Source organism: Amphiura filiformis, unplaced genomic scaffold, assembly GCF_039555335.1.
Source record: "Amphiura filiformis unplaced genomic scaffold, Afil_fr2py scaffold_62, whole genome shotgun sequence".
NCBI lineage: Eukaryota > Metazoa > Echinodermata > Ophiuroidea > Amphilepidida > Amphiuridae > Amphiura > Amphiura filiformis.
The window spans coordinates 524,090-546,191 of NW_027305526.1; the positions used below are offsets into that span (position 1 = coordinate 524,090).

The window sequence follows — 22,102 nt, forward strand, 5'->3', positions numbered from 1 at the left end:
TGCCCAAATGGATCAAATTCTTGACTAATTCAATCAAATGGTGCAATTTTGGCCTCTGAATGGTGGGCTCCAGTGCTAAAAATGCAGCTGAGTGGTGGGCTCCAAAACTAAGTGGGGGGGCTCTGCCGCCCACCACCGTCCACTGTAGCTACAACCCTGCTGAACATTCACTAGCACCCTAACCCTAAACCTTAACCCGTAACTTATGGACTTAATTTTTTCACACAAGCGAACCATTTCTTTGAACTAGCTAACCTTATTTTCGGACAAGCGATGAACCTTGGAGTGGTTAGCCGGGGCAGTCACTCCCGGATCTACATTTCATTACATCACAAAATGTGCTATTCCAGTTGAAATCCATTCACGCCTATGGAAGACACAACTTTTAACATTTTTACAGGGAGTGTGATTTTCAAATTGGGTTACCTGACTCCATTTGAAATCGGCACTCCCTGTGTGGGAGATTAAAGTCGTATTTTCCACACGAGGTGTTTAGAATTCAACTGGAACAGCCAAATTAATACTATTAATGACACATAATGATGTACCACGTCCACGTACCAAAAAACCCGAATCCCGTCAATTAATAACACATCAACGACTAGTATAAATACCATGCAATCATTTTTCAATGTTTTCACTTTTTTATTATTTCTTTTCAAGGTAGGTCAAGTGTTAAGGAAAAACACACAAAACAATTTTCTTGGTACATACAACAAAGTGCAAATTATTTCATACAGGCCCATAACAGACACACTGGGTATCAACAGGGCATGTTATGTAATCAAGGATGAGAGTAAGGTGGCTCAACCAGGAGCCACCCCTGGTGGTTCATAGCCATTTCATGTGAACCAGGATTCTGTTCATGCACACAACGATCGGAGGAGCCAGTCCATTTCAAACTAACTGAAATGACACACACTATATTTTTGCTTAGTTACAATCCAAGCTGATAAAATTACTTAATTTAGTTCCACCTTCCAAAGTGGACAAGTTGTTTAAATCATGGATGAAAATTAGAAATTGACAACATTTCTGCCAAAAAAAATGCCTCCTGGTTTTCAGGCTGATTGACAGGAGCCAGGAGTCATTTCATGGGAGCCGAATGGCTCCTGGCTCCCACTTATTTTCACCCGTTCAGTTAGCTTCTGCATCCAAGTGAAACTCAGATACTGGAACAGTTACTAAAGAGAACTTTAAACAAAAAAAAAAAGGCTTCCTTGATCAGCTTGTAATCGGCGGGCCTCATAACATCACAGATTAATATCAATATATTTTCTTTCAAGAATTGCCTTGTGACATCACAAATTATTAATTCAAGGACTGTACTTTGTCTACTTTTTTCAACATGCACATTATAGACCAGACAGGCCAACTATATCACTCTTAATGTGGGTCTTTTTTCGTCGTATTTGTAAAGTGTAACAATTCCTGCCGATTACGAGCTGATCAGACTATAGGATCATAATGCCCTAATCATGTCGTATGAAAAGTTGACAATATTATGAACATCTTATCGTCGTCTGCATATCTCAAAAGGCTGCCTTGTGTGAATTCTATTATCATTGTTGTATTTCATATTATTTTATATTTCAGCATAATTTTTTCTTTTAATGAATGCACATGAGATTGTAATATTGTGATAATACCTCAAAATTAATATATCAGGTTCATTTTACAGTTTATCTCATCACAATTAGATGAAAATAATAATAAAAATCGCACAAGGCAGCCTTTTGAGATACGACAGTATGTGGTGCAGACGACCATATTTCCATTTGGTTTGTTCCCCTGTATAGATGGTACTTCTAAATCAGAGTAGATATCTCACCCTTCCCAGAATCCTTTGCAACATGATACATCACCTTATTTTAATCAAATGATACTTCCATTACTTTGTACAGGTTCCCTTTGTTTTCATGTTGAGAATAGACTAGCTAAACATGGGTCGATAGTCAAGAAACAAACATATTTTACAAGATCTGAAAGTGCTCTGTTCATTGAAGTACATTTCGTCACTATCGACCCATATTGCACTAGATAGCAAACCAGTATAGAAAACCGAAATGGGAGAAATGCATTATGGGAAGGGTATGGTATCTTCTGCTTCTAAATATCTGCTATAGTTATTATCAAAATGTTATAGCACCGCAGCTTGTTCACTACAGTGAATTGAATATGGTTCAATTTGAGATCCATAACTACAGAATTACAGTTGCAAACTTCAATTTTAATCCAGCGACTTGTTTTGAAGGAACACAAAATAAAACACAAAATAAAAAAAAGCAAAAGTTTGCATAGAGAATTTAAGCACCAAAACTCTCACACAAAAGAGCATTTGTAACTGCATTCAAACTGTGGAGGTACATGTGTTTTGCCACATACCAACTGTTGAGCCTGCTCGCAACTGTGGAGCTCCACAGTTGGAGATAACCTCAAAACGAGGTCTTTGAGCCATAGAAGTGAGTCTACCACCTACTATTTTCTGATTTGTGTACACAAAATACAGTTCTATTTCTTATGGAAATGTTACAATATGGCTTTAAGTGACATGTAGCCGATGCCATGCTGAGGGACGATAAGTACCATCTACATAGGAAGAAATATGACTGCCACTGGTTAACACTTCATGAACCATTACGATACAATAGTTATTTGCTTACATGTAACCTGTTTTACACTGTAGCCAACACAATATTATTCAAAACCTGCATTAAGAACTATAAAACATACACCATGCATGTTTCAATGTCCCCACAGAAGGAAACTACTGCAGCTCTTCATTACTCTAATGCGCATACAATGTTCTTCCACTAACATGACGATGAGTTACGTCGTTGGGCAGGAAAAACCTGTACTTGTGGCCATTGAACATGTTTAAAAAACATAACTGCCAAGAGGTTACAATAGGAGGTTTTGCTTTAAACATGTTCAGGGGCCAATGACACATAGGAGGTTTTTTTCTATATGCCACATGTCACTTTATTTATGGGAAAGGTAAAGGAATCCCACACTCTTCTGTATTACTCACAGAGTACTACAGAGTACGTACCACCAGTCAAAGTCCCCGTGTATTATATGATGTAAGTTCTCGCATATTCATGAGGGCCGATTGTTCGATCGTGCCGTGTCTAACAATCACGCCAGCGCCACGTGCCTTCGCGTATACGCGATAGAGCGTTGCCTGCTTTCGCGATTACGCGATAGACCATGTAAATACGCGGTAATTGCGTAGCTGTCTCGCCTGTCGCATTTCATGGAACAATCGGCCCTCATTATCAGATGATGCCGAGACTTTGACTGGTGGTACGCTCTCTGTAGTACTCTGTGGTATTACTGTAAAAATTTTCGCACCTCATTTATTTTCGCCCTTTTTGGATCCTGATTGGTTAATCGAAACAGGTCAAGGGTCATCAAGATCCTAATGGCTAATCAAGCCAATCCACACATCATGTTTAGGCCATTTTGGGTTTTTTTTGTTCTCTTTGTGATGATCAGGGCAAAACATGCATTGGTCGTGCAAATATCTCTTGGGAAAAATTGAAAATATTAAGATGTTTTGAAGAATTCCTATAAGTAAGCCAGATTTATTTTTAAACAAGACACACACAAAACCCATTCAACATATAAAGTGCTTTGAATGACAATAAACATGGCACGGTATGACTCAATAGTTGCTTTAAACACTTTTTTTGACCATAAATTTTTGCACTCATTGTACAAAGAATCTTAAAAATTTTAAGGTGACTAAATATTTTTTTTCTCTTATCTACTTTTGTTTTTACATATTTCCATATTTATTAATTATCTACGTCTTCCATAGGGTTACTATTGCTAGCTTCTTCCGGTTCTACCGGAGTTTCTGATTGGCTGCTTTCGCCTTCTTGTTTATCTAACGACTCATTTGATTGGCTACCCTCTTTACCATCTATGCTCTCTTCCTCAGGCTTGCTGTCTTTGCTAGACTCTTCTTCTCCAGTCACTTCTGGATCCGATTGATTACATTCTCTCGTACTTGTTTCCGATTGGCTGTCCGCTGCGTCCAAGCCTGGCAGTGGCGGGTCAGCAGGGGGCGGTGTTGATGCTGTTGACGGTGGTGGTGGTGTGCTAGCCTCAGGAGGAGTTTCGGCACCTGTTAAAGTTGACAAAAATCTGTGTCACAACTATTCACATATTTAAAACTCTGTAAAATCTTACTTCCGGTTTTTCGATCTCTCTGGACCACCTATCTTTTAGAATACCCTACCATTTTTTACATTCACAGTGTATGTGTCATTGAAAATCTACAGTGGTAAGGTATTCCAAAAGAAATCCCCACGCTGAAGGGGCACGCTCCAGGTGTGGCTAAGCGAGATCGCATAGGAAGTATACAGCTACAGCACCTGTAAATGGTTTTGGGCATGGATTTTTTGAAATTTTGCTTAAAAGATGTGTGACAATTTTTTTTTCTTGTGAATAAATTACTAGTGCAGCACCAATTAGCAATTGTTAGCAGTAACTACACTTTGCTTCGAGGAGCAAGCGCTACATGGTCAAGTGGCCAATGTTTCACCAGCCGCCATGCCAGGGCTTCTGGACATCACTGTGTGTTGGGTCAAGAATATTGAGCGATTTTCTTTCTCCTCAATAACGAGAACCCAACAGAGAGGAAGTAAGGAAGGAGTTGATTGTGTATAATGCAGGCTCACACTCCATACAATGCGCAGTGCTTTTGGCCATGTTCATTTTTCCTTGCGGGTTGCTGCATTTATATTTGCTCGCAGGTTCCAACATTTTTATTTACAAATTTTGTGATAAAATTGCACAAATCACAGGATATTCTTCTCTTGTATGAAATAGGTTAATAAATTTCACATCACTTGTTGCTCGAGATACTGTCATAGGCATAGATCCCGGGGGATGGGGGATAAATACCCTCAATATTTTGCCTGGTGGGGGGGGGGGGGGTCCATAAAAACATCCCCCAATGTTGATGCCTGTATGTGGGTTTCTGATCAATTTAGCTTCAATATGGCCATTTTAGCCCCCAAAGTGCAAATTTTTGCACACTTTGCACGAATTTATTCTACTTTTGCACCATATTTATCAATTTAGCTTCAATTTTTCTTGCGCATTTGTACCATTAACTTATTCCATCACCAAAAGGTGCTGAATTCACTATACTTCCAAGAAATTTTTCCAACCCCATTCCCCCCTATGTCCAAAAAAAATCTATGCCACTGGATACTGTACAAAATAATGCACTTGTACAGAGATGTTGATGCGTCTAATGCACTGCCCTCGCGGTGTGGGTGCATAAGACGCAGTAATATCTCAGTATACATGCTCTATTTTGTACAATTTCACTCCCAACAAGTGATATGCTTAAATACAAACCTATAACAGGGATGTAACTGGGCAACATATCAATTTCTTGAAAATCCATCTGATCCTTGGACAGGTGGCCATGGGCTTGCATGCGGTATTGAACATTTGGGGGTTTGACCGGGGCATAGGCTACATGGTATCAAAACACTCCTAAAACAGTTTTTTTGGCTATTTTTATCATTAATTATCATCATCCAATTCCAGAAATGCATTTTTTTTTTGTACATTTCCGGATTTTTTTGGTGCCAAATTTCCGGAATAATTACATCCCTGCTATAAGTAAAATGGCCTAAATTTGGTACAGCGCAATATCAACTTCTCCCTTCTCGAATTCACCTACCTTCCTCGGCCCTTGCTTTGCCTAGTAGTGCATTACGTTCAGCCTGTAAGGCACGACATAGTTTCTCCAGTCTCATGATTTTCGTTCGTTGATCTCCCAAATCTTTGTCTCTTACGGTTTTCTGAAATGAAACAATACAACAGAAGTGGTCATAAAACAGATGTAGATAATCTTAGTATAATAGAAATAAGCCACTATTTTCAAAAGCTAATGTTGGGCAATTTAAGTTGAAATTCATACACCCTGTATGGAAGACATGACCTTATTATCTCACACAGGGGATGTAAATTTCAAATGGAGTCATCTATTCAGGTAACCCCTTTTGAAATTCATATTCCATGTGTGGAAGATTAAGGTCATCGCGGATTAACAGGTGTATGGAATTACTGGAAAAGCCTTTGGCCTCAAAAATCTATGTCCACTATACCTTGTATCGTGATTGCACCATGTTATTTGCTGTGCATGTGCGTGCACGAAAATGCTACACCCATTCTGTGCCTCTTGCCCTATATTTTGTCAAGCAGTCTTGAGATCTTTCTCGTAAACATATAGGCACCATTGAGATGTAACTAAAACATTAAATACAGCTCCATGATAGGCACAAGTGGCGGCACCAGGAATTTTTTTTTGGTGGCGGGGGGGCATGGCAAAGTGAATTTCTGTGGGGGAATCGCCGAGCGGAAACTTACGTAATTTGGGGGGTTTTGCCAATAAACTGGGGGGAAAACTGAGGGGGCAAGAAAAATATTTGGGGGGAAATGCCTCCTTGCCCCCCTCCCCGTAGCGCCGTCACTGCAAATGGCATGCCTGTATGTGATTTGTTTGACACGCGTGATAGAATGATTGGACTTCGAGAATATGTGAGAGGGTGCGTTAGCAAACTCCAAAATAGCGCAAATAGTGTGAGGGTACACAAAAGGGAGTTCGCGTTGACAAGATGAGCGCTCCGTGTATGCTCTGATGAGCAATGTCACCAGTCTGAACGCTGTACCGGCGACAGCTGAATTCCAGAAAGCACATAACTTTCAAATCTACAATCTACACACAACTCTCTCCACACAAAAAGTTTCAAAATTTCAGAATTGTACATTTTCATGACCATATTTGGAAACAGCAAAAAAAAATGGGTTATTCCAGATGTATTCCGCACCCCTCCCCCCATGGAATACACTTCCGAATTCAGGGCTAAATTGACAGCCGGAATTCACATGTCAGGAAAACCCGTGGAAGACCCTGCGGAATTGTGGTAATATGGCCAGCGAATTCAAGTAAATGTAAATGTCTTCCATAGGGTTCCAGCTGGAATTAGAACATTTTTCAGTTTCCAGCCAGAAAATTGTAAATGTCATTCATAGGTTAATCGAGATGGCAACCTTAAGTGAAGATCCTGCGAATTGGAGCATTTTGACCATTTTCCAGCGGAATATTAAGAAATATGAATGTCTTCCATAGGCACATCATGACCTTTCACAATCCCCACTCTTGTTTGTTTGTTAATTTTAGCAGCCGGAATTTCACCTAATCTCAATGTCTTCCATACCCTCCAGCCGGAATCTGTGTTAAAAATGACTGCTGGAATTCTAGACACATCTCAATTCCAGCTGGAATTGTATTTTTTTTAAATGTCTTCCATAGGGGAATGCGGAATACATCTGGAATAGCCCAATGCATTAAAATGAGAATCAACAAGCCTAGTATTAGTTCAGTGGTTCTTGAGATGACTCATGATATTTTGAGCAAATAATCTCAAAACTTGGGACTCTTTAGGTTGAAGCCTATGGCTATCACACAGAGCCTTTAAAATAATGTAAGCTTCTCACCTCTTCAGCCATTTGTAATAGTGACTTGTTACTATTCTCCCATCTCACCCTCCACATGTTGGTTTCTTTCTCTAGTTTCTTGATTTTCTTAGTCATCTGCAAATAATCAGATACAATTATTCATGAAGTTATTATCATCACAGAAAATACACAAATCACCAGAAGTATTTGGACACCTTGCACGAGAGCTAATAAGATGGGCTTCCTAAACTGTGGGTCACAAGCATTTCTTTAGGGGTAGCGAACCTTGACTGAAAAAAAGAAAGAAATGAATTACAAGAGGACGATGTATAATAAAAAAAAAAAAGAAGAGATTTGCCTCCTTAAGGTGGGTACACCTGTTGATAAATTTTGTGACTAATTTTGCATTTTTCTCAAACACAATGGTAACAAAATCAATTTCAGTGATTCAAGACCAGTGGTTCATTAAATATGTTAAGAAATGAGGTACATTCAAGCGGTATCTCTTTTCTTATCATAAATAACGTACCGCTTGTCTTGAGTCACTGAAATTCCAGTGTAGTAACTGGATTCCTTGCCCCTATACTTTTGTTACCATTGTGTTATTATTTTTGAGAAAAATGCAAAATAGTCACAATATTTATAATATGAAATTGGTTTATTTTTTCAAACCTGATTTCATGGCATATATGTAATGTTAACACATGTGCCAACTTGTACCTAAATGGAATCGGCAAATTGTGTTATGTTTGTAGGTCAACAGAACAATTTTGACATAAAGTCATAATTATGACTTTATGTCCGCCATAGAGGACTCCATGTTAAACGACCAAAATAGCAAGTGGGTTTTTTTTTTCTTTCCCTCGTTACTTAACCAACCCCCGTAAGATTTTTATCCGTCCTAAAAAAATGTACATATTTACGCCCAAACGACCCAAGCTAATCGTAGATCCATCCTTTGCACTATTAAATAGCTATTTTTAGCCTAAAATCAATTCTGCCTTAATAGCCAGAATTTCCCAAATTTTCATGGGTGCTCTGACATTATAACAACATAGCGACATGTGGAGAATTTATGATGTTAATAATTGAAAACTGGGGTGGTTGATACAACCTCCCCCCCTTCGCAGTCTTACAAAATATGGCTCACCAAATCTAGGGTTAAGCTTAAAATGGACAAAAGCCTTCCCGCCAGTTATACTAATATCATCATGGGTAAAGAATAACAAAATTAAAATCTGATGAAAATCATACATTAATATGACTTTAAAAGAGGAAGTTGAATAAACTTCCTGCAGCTGTTGTCTCTCATCACCGTACATTTAAATGGAGGGTACTATGGCGTTTTGGGTCAAGCTGGGAGAAAAAAATCCCAGGTCGACCAAAAATAGCGTATCCCACACGATAGACCACCTAAGTTATCGTAAATCGGTTTCTCCCAGGTCGACCGTAAATTTTGGGTTGCCCCATTCGGCGCGCAAATGCCAGGATCTTTAGCCAGGTCGACCCATGACAAGCATGAAAATAGCCCTACACGTGCCCCGACCATGGCGATATACATGTGATGAGTATAAACCATTGTACGCATGTACGGCACGATTCATTCATAACTTTGTTCAAGCGCCGGTGTGACTTTTACGATATGAGTTTCAGTGTCTTGGCATCTAAATTAATTCAGTCATAGGCCTACTCTCATTTTCGTATTTATTTAATAGAGTAGGCCCTATTCTTGTTTTAGTTTGCAAAATACAGAGGCAGATATAGTCCCGGGATATAGTCATACTTCCAAGTTGTCTACTTTCTTGAATTTGCGTCAACATGTAGGCCTAAGCGCTTAAAAGCAGCGCTTAGTTAGATGCGAACTTGGATGCCCGGCTTGTTACATCCAAGCCGGGCATCCAAGTTCGCATGGACGGTACTACGACTCGATGTTTCATGAAAGTAATAAATTATGAGAAGAGGTCACAAATAGGATCAAATAAAATAATCCAACAAAGAATCACCCTGCCTAAGTGCCGGACATAGGCTATGCCTACATGTTTTAAACTTTATTATTTAATATCCACCACGAATGGAGTGCCAATTTCTATTAGCCTAGGCTGTCTTTCTATCAACAAACGTGGAATCTCCCAGCTTGACCAATTTGGCGGTACTATGGTACTGGTCATTTAACCCCATTTCAGCATTAGGCCAAAAAAAAAAAGGTTCGTCTCAAAGCTTGCGCGCGCATTTGTAAAATCCCACGATTTGACGAAAAACAAACGCGGAATTTTTTTTAAATAGTTTTTTCCAGAAAAAATCGGCGAAAATCAGACTTTTTTCTCAAAATACCATGAAAAAAAGTCGGGCATAAAAAAAAATAAAAAAATATCGCATTTAGCATTTGTTTTTAAATTTCTCGTGAGCTTTGAGACAAACCTTTTTTTTTTTTTGCCTTATATCATACATACTCTTAGGCCTAGGTCTCAATTTCATCAGTTAGGGGGTCATAACATAGGGGTGGGGAGAAGAGAAGAGAGAAATGCAAATCAACATTGATACCGACCTTATCCATTTCCTGTTTAAAAGTCTGGAAGACTTCATTGCTTTTTGTCAAGGTGTTCTGAAATTCCTCAAACTTCTCTGTGTACACTGACAACTGAAATAAATACACATAAAAAATGCTGGTCATTATAGAATGCACTTTCCTGTACAGTAGAAAGGGCTACAGAGTCATTTAATTTTGACAAACAAAAACACAAGACGAAAGTAGCAAGTTTTCTGTTCAGTAATATGCTCCCACGGATGATCATAAAAAATCATCAAAATTCAGATTTTGGCACCTTTGTCATTGTCATAGATGTGCTAACATAGCCTGCTAGTGCTAGTTGTATTCTTGCATCTAATTCACCTTGAGTCATGCTATTTGTTTAGATAAACAGTTCACATTCTTCATTATAAATGCTTTGTATCTAACTCACCTGTGCTTTGAGTTGTGCTTCTTGCTTAGATAACAATTCACATTTTCTTAGCGCATCTGCCGCCTCGCTCAAAAGCTGTGAAACAAAATAATTTACAACATCATGTTATCACAAATCATGTTTGTTCTCTATTTTAAAGGTTTATGACCAGATTGAGTCTCATACCCCATTTTTTTCTCATCAAAACTAAAAATTTGGATATCAGAAGGAATCTCGCATTTTTCCTCATAACCCCGGTAAAATTTAATGCCTGACTTATTGCCCGTTGGATGGCCAAACAAAAACGATGAAATTTGCGATATAATAAAAATTTTATAATAATAATAATAATAAAAAAAGAAATTTATTAATAGCGCACTATTGCACACAAAGCGGCCTCTAGGCGCTGAATACATAATAGAAATAATAATGAAAATAATACAGCATTTATAAAACTACAATACTTATCAATATACAAAATATGAATTTACCTTAAAAATTAAACAATAAAAACTATGCATAAAAAAAAGAAGCAGGCCAGCTGCACAGAACACAACATCAAGGGCATAAAACAAAGCAAAAAACACAACCATCTCCATCCAAGGATGGAGACGCCTGTGTAAGAAGCATGAGAGACCCACCGATATAGCACAAGTGCCAATCCGTGGGCCTCACATGCCCCTCAACATAATTAAATATATGACACTGATAATAAAATTACACAGAAAAGAAAACACTATTCTCATAAAATAAATAGCATGGCAAATTATTAAATTATTTGACATAAACAGTCCTCGAAGTAAACTTTATAACTCTAATGATATGTACTTGAAATGCATGTAGCTGGAATTTTGACCTTTCGTATTGAAGATAAAGTTTCCCAAAAGACCTAGGTCTTTTATGAAATTCAATCAATGCGCTTAGAAACAGTATAATTATGATGAAATTGGACCGTCCATTCCCCTTTAAAACAAGAGTAAAGGAAAGCAATATCAGTATTACATTACCTAGGACCCTGCCAAGTAAGCAATAGATTAAAACATGACAGGGCAAGGAACCCTGGCAAGAAAAGCAATAAATTAAAACAGGACAAGCTAGAAGTATCAGCCTCAGGCCCCCCAAAAAAAGATGTTTGCTTGCCCTCAACCGACCGACCCTAATTTTGGAAATCAGAAAAAAGTTTTTTTTTTCTATTTACTGTACAAAAGAATACCGACCTTATTTTTGGAAATTCCCGAAAAAGTTTTTTTTTTCTTTTCAAATTTTGCATTCTGAAGATGTAAAAAAAATGGTTGTGTTCAACATTTTAGTTGTTTTGTAATGTTAGTTGATTCATTTTGACACCAAAATTGTCTGATTTTTCATATTTTGAGCATTAATTAATACAAACAGTAGAATTTCAAATTAATAATAAAAAAAAAAAAAAGAAATCCCGACCGACCGACCCAATTGTTAAAATTCAATTGAGGGCAAGCAAACAATTTTTTTTCTTGGCCTCATCAATAAATGACCGCAAAGAAATACATTAAAGGTGGACGACTCAATTGACAGTCTCATCTCCCCAGTTTACCCCGTCAGAATTATGATTTTGGCATCACCCCAGTAAAATCTAGCCAAGATGTTTCCTCAAAATAGTGGTAGCTGGTTGGTATACCACCTTTTAAGAGTAGTTTGTATGGGTGATGAGCTCCCATGTAAGGTACAATACATCTTGTGATAAAATTGGTACACCCAACTTTAAAGGAGGATGGTCTGATTTCATATGATATTTCCACCCATTAACTTGACTGGGCTCATACCTATTGGTGTTTCAAGCCACTATTTCTATCCCTTTAGATATAAGAGCCTAAGTTTCAAGCCCATATTTCAATTCCTTTTAGTACGAGAACAGAAATGACAAAATGCCTACTCTCTACCTATGGAGTTTCTCGCCAGTATTTCAATCCCTTTAGATATGAGAGCCAAAATTTTCAAAATTACATACAACTTCAATGGCACATAAATTGTCAGAAATAGAGTGCTTGCCAAATTTTGGTGTCAAAATGGACAAAAATGTTTACAAACAAGAGCGATAACCGCACCATAGCTGAACCATGTGGCTTCGGCAGTATATTGTGGTAGGCTTATACCACTGTCACCCGGAGTCTGTAATGGACATAATCTCGAAATGCTACGAAGGTATGACCGCCCGAGTGGTGTTAATGAAAGAGGAAAAGTAAAGAATTTAAAATTTCAGTTCAATTGAAGCATTTTGAAAACTTGACGTTTGACCACGTTTTTGCCCCTTAATGACCTTAAATGAATTTTAAAATATTTTCAACATGTTTAGAATGTCATCAGGATCATTGCGTTTAAATTTCAGCTCAATCGAAGCATTTTGGAAAACTTGACCTTTGACCCCTTTATGACCCCTTAATGACCTTACATGAATCTTAAAATGTTTTTAAAATGTTTAGAATGTCATAAGGATCATTGCTTATAAATTTCAGCTCAATTGGAGCATTTTGAAAAACTTGACCTTTGACCCCTTTATGACCCCTTAATGACCTTAAATGAATTTTAAAATATTTAAAACATGTTTAGAATGTCATAAAGATCATTGCATATAAATTTAAGCTCAATCTGAGCATTTTCGGTTAAAATGACCTTTTTGACCCCTGTGACCCCTGGATGACCTCTGACGTTTGGAAATATTTTTATTATATTCTTTATGTTGTCCTCTTTCATATGACACCACTCATGGCGTCATACCTTCGTGGCATTTAGAGATATGTCCATTTCAGACCAAATGGTTAGTCAGTAAGCTAGTAAGCTAGTAACATTCACTCATATAGGCTGATACCATTTCATGGTTCAGCAAAAATAGAGAGGGTTGGCACCTCTGAAGTTGTGAATAATTTAAGGCATATTTTCCTGCAACATCCAAACCATACATCTTTCAGCCCTAATATTCCGCAGGAAAATTTCAGGCTTTCCACTGATACCAAAATCTCAATGGTGGACAAAGAGTGGGATTAAGCTACTTGCGGTTCCGCCATTATGCACTATGTCTTGGGGAGAGCCTCGAACTGGCAGCATACATGAATGGGAATTGAACTAGTCATAACGTTCTGTGTAAGGTTACATAATTCTTCCTTTCATGTATGCTGCCAGTTCGAGGCTCTCCCCACATAGTGCATAATGGCGAACTGCTAAGTAGCTTAATAAGGTTGCTGATCGCACCATACTCCTTTCAACAACAATTCATTAACAATATGGGTAAGTGGTTCAGGGAGGTTCATTTGATATTACAAAAAGATAATAAAGTTGATAACCAAGTAACCTTAGATTTCCCCAAGTGTGCTATACATGTATGTCTTTGCCTCTGATAAACACAAAGCTATCATATGAGCTTGCAATGGCAACAATGTAACGAGATGAAATTACATTTTGTCCTCTTCTGATCTCAAATTTATATGTACTTTACTTTTTAAACACAAAAATTGTATATATTTGAAAAAATGTTATAATCTGAATCAGCAGAAATTTTTGGCAAGAAACTTGTTTGTTTTAGGGGTAATCATTGTGTTTTGACTATCAATTCCGCCAAGAAATAAGCCACAAGTATTTTGATGAGGAAACACAAACAAGGGGATTCTTGAACCATGCGTCTCGCCTGCTTTCGCGATCGCCTGCTCATGCAATGAACTTTGCCAACAGAAGTGTTATTGGTAGAATGGAAATACTGCATGGTTAGCCCTGGCCCACCCCTAACCCTACTCATACTGCATCCTCCTGCTCCCCCTAATTCTTATCCCACCCCTTCCGAGTTGAAGACCCCCCATACTATACCTACATGTATGCCCCAAGTTTGGTTGCAATGAGATTTCAACTCTTCACCAATTTTATTAAAACTTTAATATTGCTTCATGAATTTGAGCTCAAATGACCTCCTGCGACCTTTAAAATTATGTGAATAAACACAGTCATATGTAGACCCCCACACCTGAGTTTGAAAGTCAATGAGATTTGAACTCTTCACCTGAGAATATTTTATTAAAGCTTTAATATTGCAGTCATGTGCATACAGACATCCATACATACGAACGGACGAAAAAGTGATTACATCTTTCTTACCTTTGGCGAAACAAAAATGGCCAGCCTGAAAAGCTTTTTTTGGGGGGGGGGGGGATGATCATGGTGCACATAGCTCCACTTTCGAAGTACTTGCCAAACTCATTACGAATCGTCACCATACTACGACAATTGCCTAGGTCATATTTTGTAATTTTGAGAACAAAGTACAAAATGTGGTTCAAGCATGTATCAGGTATGTAATCACCCTAATTATTTCGGATTATTCCCTTTAATTTGTATTGTAGTCAGGGACTGTCTTTTTTAATTTGCAGGGGAGTATTAAATAGCTCTTCTGGAGCCTCCAAGGAGAGCTGTTTAGGAACATTTACAATAGAATGTAAGGCGAGAATAGTCAACTAAGGAGAGCTAAAATTACTCTCCTATATCAGATTTAAGGAGAGCAGCAGACAGCGGTTGCTCTCGCTCTCTCCTCAAAAGGCTGTCCCTGTGTTATCATTAGTTCTTGTGCAAAGATTGGTGAATATTTAAATGTATGTTTGAACCATATTTTGTACTTTGTTCTCAAAATTATAAAAAATGACTTAGGCAATTATCGTAATAGGCTTACAAAATGTTACGAATACCAAAGCGACTTTCTAGTCATCTATTTGCCACACAATTCAACTTACTATTGCCTTTTCCCTAAGATTTCTTTCTTTCTCTTCCGCTAGTGCCAAATTCGATTGCTGCAGTTTGGCATCGTAAAGTTGTGATTCTAACTCCTTGTGTTTAAATAACTTGTCGATATGCTGTGTGAAGAAAAGAAAATTATGGGAGAACGCATTAAACCCCTGAATCAACAGGCACACATATAACCAATGGGCTATTCCAGTTGAAATCCATATGCCCCCTATGGAAGACATGACCTTATTCTTCCACAAAGGGAGTGTGAATATCAAATGGGGTTTCCTGAATAGGTGACTCCATTTGAAATCTACACCCCCTGTGTGGGAGATTAAGGTTATGTCTTCCATAGGGGGGTGTATGGATTTCAACTGGAATAGCCAAATTGGCCATTCCATGGCTGCTGAATGCATATTCAGGGAGAAATTTAAGGGGATGTTGTTCCGTACAGTCACAGCTGATCAAGGGATTCTGGATGGTAAGTTAAGGTGGGTTGGAGCAGAGATGATCTAATGGTGTTTGCACTCTAATATTGAGACAAATAAAGCTGACACACAAGAAGAATGGTATGGGTTCTATAAAAGATATTCTAAAGGCTTGGTATGAAGAGCTTGGTTCCAAACCATGTTAAGTCCACAAACACATGTTTCTGATTTACATGTGCGATATTGCTATGGGTTGTGATGCTATAGGTATTATTATTTCAGTTGGATGCACCATTACAAAGCAAACAGTGGATGGATGCACAGTAACAATACTGTGTGAGGCCTTTGGTTCCCAAATGAGAATAATAGTCTGCATATTGTTAAGTATGGTACAACTCATTGTTGCTAATGTCAAACTTGTCAAAGTAATTGTGATTGTATCACACAAGTAAATGAGAAACATGTGGTTGTGGACTTATCTATATAAATAAAAGGAAGTCGCTAAATCTTGTCCAGAAGCAGGCTCCGAGATGCTTTCACTTTCAGCTCTGATTTTTTCGTACATTGATCGGGTACATATTGCCATTAAACCATCTGACGTTCATTTTTGGAAAACTATTCAATCACTATGAAAATAACAAAAAAAATGGTAGGTTGCTAGGCCGTTGAGGTCAATAACCTTACGGCTCAGGTCATGACCAAAAAGCGCGTCAAATGCACGCCGCATTAGTGGAGTGTCACGCACCCTGACACGCACTGCGTCTAGGTATATAGGTCGCTCGCCGTAGATAGGTCGCGCGCTGCAGATGGTTGTCTGGGGGGGGTTGTGTCCACTCAGAATTGGACACTTGATCAAAATAAAGGCCTAGGCCTAATTGAAGCCATTTCGGGGCCGTTTTTGTTGTTATCATTGCTTTAAAGTGTACAGGTGTCCAAAACAGAATCCAAAACGGACACCTCTTTATCCATACGCAGTGGTTGTCTGGGGGGGGGCTGAGTATTTCAAAAGAAAATCAAAATAAAGGCTCAATTGAAGTACCATTTTGACACTAATGTTGTTATCATCGTTTAAAACGTAAGTGTATCTGAGGGGGGAGGGGGATGTGGCCCCCTTAGTAGGCCCTATAAAGAAAATTCAAAATAAAGACCCAATTGAAGCCATTTCATGAGTTTGATTATTGTTACGGATGTCCCAAAGTGGCACTTCTTATCTATACGCGGAGGGAGGGTGTCTGATGGAGGGTGCACCCCGGGGGGAGGGCACTCGGATATGAAAGTATCGTACCTGTAACTACCGGAGTATGACACTAGGGGTCTATCGAAGGCGATTATGGTCAAAAATGGGGTCATTCAGTGGGGCTCCAAGAAAATGTGTGAGAACGCTAAAAGTGCCATTAACCGTAAAATATAACTTTCTGAGCAACGTTTTGTGAAAATTTGCCTTTTGCAGATTTGGTGTAAATTTCTATTAAAAAAGGGGGTAATTAGGTGTAAGCTGGTGAAAAAAAGGGGTCATTGGGTGACAGAATTTGCAAAATAAATGTGACGGGGATTGAGTGAGTAACAACATTATCATGCACAGATCTGGATATTCATTTAAATAAACGTTTAGCTTCTATACATGACAGGAGCTAACATGTGGGCTAACATGATTATCAACATCTGATTATTACTGGATGAATAATCTACACCAAGAGAGCATAATTATCATCACCGTTTACCATGTTTACTAACCAGTCCCGTTTACTAACCAATCCCGTTTACTAACTGCTCCCGTTTACTCAACTAGCGGTTTGCGCGCGTCTCCCGCTAGTATTAAAATATTTTGGACTATTCAGACAACATTCCTCATTCACAATGGACAAAAATAATATGGGCTTCAGTAGACTTTCCCGCAGTCTGTTGGTGACGTGTTCTTACCTCTTCTCTGCGTTCATACTGTTCTACCAGGTTCTTGAGTTTACTAGCTAGTTCTAAGTTCTCCTCCTTAAGCTTCAGGTTCCTTGTGTGGTTCTCTTGCATTTGGGCTGTGATTTCATTGATTGTTTGCTGTGGAAGGAGGGGAAAAAAAGATCCAAAAATATTTAAAATTCATAGCCAGCATATTTATTTGAAGGCTGATCCAATAAGATTGTTTGGTCGATGATTAACACACACACAGATGCAGGTCATTACACGTCCCGGGAGAGGGGGGATGGGGGCGGGCCACATCAAACATTTTTGGTGGGTATGCTCCCCTGGAATTTTGAGGTGGTGGGTCTTTGGGAGCTAATGGCGTACCGGTAAAAGGGGGCCTTTCGGAGCTGCAAACCGGGCTGTGAACAAGTAAAATGGGGTCTTTTGGAGCTACAAACAGTCAAAATCAAAGGTCTTTCTTGGCTTTTTTGTTGAAAATCGCCTGAAAAAACCAGAAATATGAGGAATGAGCAATTTTTTGGTCTTTTAGAGCTGAAACTATCAAAATCAAGGGTCTTTCGGAGCTCTATTTTGGTAAAATATAGGGGGTCTTTCGGAGCTGCGAAACCCCAAAAGGGGGGTCTTTCCGGGGGAGCATACATGTATGGTCATTTGTGTTGAGTGCCCCCCCTGTTACACGTTAGACAACTTTGTCCTCAAATTACACAGTTGCCAACATCTAGTAATAACTGTAATGATTACATGAGTATGCATCACACACAACCGCCTTAGCATAAAGCCACAAACAGGTGGGGTCTAGGGGCAACGACCCACCCCGGTGAGGCAGAGGCTCTTGGATATTGGCCCTTTGGTGACTCTCCTGTCAAGTATTTCACATAAAAACTATCACATCTATCCTGCAGAAAACAGGCTAATTGTCAGGAACTAAATTGAGTAAAACCAAAAGCTAATAGGCCGGGCCCAGAGGCCGTTTCTCCTCTACGATCAATAAAATTGTAATGGCTACAATTTGATGGTTGGCATCTATGCAATTGTTCCAATCCCCATCAATAACCAGCATTTGCATATCTCAGAAATGTAACCGACTAAAGATCCATTTTCTGAAAATCAATCTGGCCCTTAACCAATTTATTAGGAATATCATCCCAGAGAACATTCCTGACTTAAGGATGATTTGAAGTAACCTCCACTTCAGGTGAGTCTGGTATTTATTCCTAGTTATTATGTAAAAAGATACACACGCAGCAGCTGACAAGTGCATCCTTTTGACATGGATGTACACAATTATTCTGTTTTAGCCAGTGCAATGTAACACTAGCCGTGTTCAGACGCAGGGTTTTACACCTGGTGCAAGGTCGGAGTAGGGTCGGAGGAAGGATGGGTCGGCGGAAGGTCGTGGGAAACGTCGGAGTAGTGCCAATGTGAACGCTAGTCGTGTTGAGCTACTCCGACCTTCTCACAACCAATTTACTCCCGAATTTTGTCAGGAGTAACACGTACACACGACCTGGTGCGTCAGAGTAGCTACCCGTGTGAACAAGTATAACATGACCAGTCGGAGTAAGGTGACCTTTCTGGTGACTTTTTGTTTGATTTTTGGGAAAGATCACCATTAAGCAATATGCAAATAGTGCTCGATGCGATTTTCATGCACTATTTCATGCTTCTTCATCATTCTATTTGCCACTGAGCTCTGCTGCGCTGTTGATCATGTTAATGGGCAACAGTAGTGATGCAAGGGGTAGGCGTGGAGAAATTAGTAGTAAAATGTCGAAAAAAAGTATTAGGCCTAAAAAGCAGAAGAATAAATTGCAGCTGACAAAAAAAGTTTAAAAAAACTATCAGCAGCAATTTGTTTTGACTAATAAATAAACAAAATTCATTTGAAGCAACGGCGTGTATGCAGCACTGCCACTTTACATCCAGAAGTTACTCTGAGTATTCAATGGTCCCATGCGAAGTTTGTGTTAAATTTGTCTGCGAAACCCATGGTAAAGTAGTCGGAGTAAGCGTGTGTGGGGGTGTGCGTGTGAAATTAAGTAAATTCTTTGGAATGCCAACTGGTGTAAATTTACACCGACTGGAATCACCTAAACCACGTACATGTATGTCTAAATGCGTTCCTTTGGCACGGGATGGTATTTTTGCCTATTGAGTATTGGCCGCAGAGGTCCTCGGGCAGAGGTATTGCGGACCAATGTCTTGTAAACCTCTGATTCTCTTTAACATGCAAAACTCTCTCACCACCTTTGGCGGCAGTAGATTCCCTCCACCTTCAGAGGTAGATTCTCCACCAAACTATTTTTCCAGCACATGAGACTCTCACGCCCACTCACCGATCATGCTCAGTTCTCTATGATTAGCAATGTCAGAACAAAGAGTGTTGGATAGGGTGGTGGCCGTAGCTCTTATCTCAAATGGTCAATGTGTGAAATCACTGGGGTTTGTTTTAGGCCTTGGTATATTTCTCAGGAGCCTCACCTTGGCCCAAAACAAAACCCTCAGATTTTACAGAATGATATAATTTTAAATGGGTAACTCCATTAATCGAGGGCTTAGAGCCAGAACTAGCTATGTCCACAATTACATGTTACTCATTTTGGCAACAAATGGATGGGTAATTCTGCGCTCTATAATATAATGTAAGTGACTGTGGGGTATTTACATGGTCATTGCGTCTAACTAACCATGCTAACTGTTTAAGTGACCATACATATACCCCAAAGTCACTTGCATTTATTATGGAGGGAAGAATTAACCATCAATTTGTTGACGAAATGAGTAACATGTAATTGTTGACATAGCTAGTTCTGGCTCTAACCTCTCAATTGGAAATTCACACTCCCTGTGTAAAAGATTAAGATTATGTCTTCCATCGGTAAATGGGTGTATAAATTTTAACTGGAATAGCCCAATAAAGGAAAAATATTTTATTTTTTCAACATTGCTGATAAACACCCTATTTATTTGCATTATTAACCAAAGGCCATTTCATTTAATAGAAAGCGAGAAAAATAATGAAACATTTTGGATTTCGGAAAAGGTATTGTTGGTCCACCAGGTATGGGGTTTAAGCATTTTGTACGATCATTTTTACAAATTTCGCATAAATTTCACTTTATCTTTGAAAAGAATTCCATCAAAATTCAGTGCTTCTCAGGAATCAGAACCCTTATTGTGAAGTGCAATTACAAATCTTTCTGTTGCGATGGCTGAGAAATGGGAAAATTGATCTATTCTACCGGGAACCTGGGACCTCCCGTTTATTAAACAGACCCTTTTACCACTGAGCTATATGCTGATGGTATTTGAGCTCTAGATGTTACCTACAGGAATAGGTCTTGGTTCAAATTCTCTTATTTCAACCCCTTTCTCTAGGAACAAGCGTAAAAAATAATGATTATCCCTAACAAATTAAATATTCATGAGGAATTCATCAAGAAATTAACCTTTGAGATGGCAGAGAAATTAAAAAACTCATTCCTTGACCAGGAATTCATCCCTCGAAAGATCAGCTATTGCATATCCCACTTACCACAGGTACTAAGTAGCTTCTTTGTCAGTTGTTTTGAGGGCAGATACTTTGTCCTTGGAACTAAGGAATATTTCGAGGGCTTGACATTTGGAGGGGGAAGCATTAAAAGTTATGTCATATTTTGTTCCTTTTTTTCCCTTCAAATTTCAGACTATTTTTAGCCAGTGAATTTTGCTATATTATGAACTTTGGATGCAGTGCAATTTTACCCTATTTTGGCCCCAAACACAGCGTTTTCGAGGCTAAAAAGGAAGATGCATGCAGGCAATTGTTGCTTCTTTTTTTTATTATTTAAGGGCGATGTTTCTTCTAAGGAAAAATTTATGGGGGACATGACCCCTCCTCCCTTCCGCTGCCTATGGGCTTAAAGGAATTTTCTGATGTAAACTAAAGTAAATGACTTTAGTTCAAAATATACTGATCATATAGTCCGCAAGGACCAAAAAGTTAATCAACATAACATTCTGAGGGTTCATTGTCTGATTTTATTTATGGTATCACTGACAATTATGTACATATTACAATAGAATAGATGTAAGAAGAACATATCAGAGTTGTAGCCAAAAGGGACCCTTGTCTGAAAAACCTGGCTATGCCACTGCTGAGATTATTTCCCTGTGCAGTGTGCACAGGATTATTTTCCTGTAAAAATCCTATAAATACATGTATATGAACAAAATATTAAAATACAAAATTTAAAAAAAAAAGACAAATTGTGTGAAAGTTTTTGGCAACTTTGGAGAACCACTGGAGTCCTAGGATCATTCACAGTTAATTTGGAAAAAAAAAAATTGAAAAAAAATTCGAAAAAATTACAGTTTGTTATTCTTAATATGCAAAGCATTAAGGGTACTTGCCCATCAATTTCATTCAGGGGCGTGTTTGAAAAACGGCACAGCGCAATAGCGCATTAGTAAAAAGAATAAAAAATACTAAAATTTTCACCGGGGTTAAAACCAATTGCACCATGAATGCTAAAGATGCCTACTGTGCAACGGTGACTGTGGTTAACATTCGGCGATTTTAAAAGATATACATATCAACACGTTTCTAGTGTA

At 38.6% G+C, this 22,102-nt stretch overlaps 1 protein-coding gene across 2 annotated transcripts in view; it reads right to left on the reverse strand.

The window, feature by feature from the left end:
* Positions 1-948: 948 nt before the first annotated feature.
* The window catches only part of LOC140144538 (beta-taxilin-like), a 41,910-nt gene continuing 20,756 nt past the window's right edge, over positions 949-22,102 (reverse strand). For both annotated transcript variants that reach the window (XM_072166359.1, XM_072166360.1), the window contains 7 exons: positions 17,513-17,641; positions 15,173-15,292; positions 10,449-10,523; positions 10,034-10,126; positions 7,528-7,623; positions 5,708-5,828; positions 949-4,132 (listed from right to left, as the gene is read on the reverse strand). In XM_072166359.1, the coding sequence (XP_072022460.1) occupies positions 3,801-4,132; positions 5,708-5,828; positions 7,528-7,623; positions 10,034-10,126; positions 10,449-10,523; positions 15,173-15,292; positions 17,513-17,641 (966 nt within the window). In that variant the 3' untranslated portion in view covers positions 949-3,800. The remainder of the gene's footprint in view (positions 4,133-5,707; positions 5,829-7,527; positions 7,624-10,033; positions 10,127-10,448; positions 10,524-15,172; positions 15,293-17,512; positions 17,642-22,102) is intronic.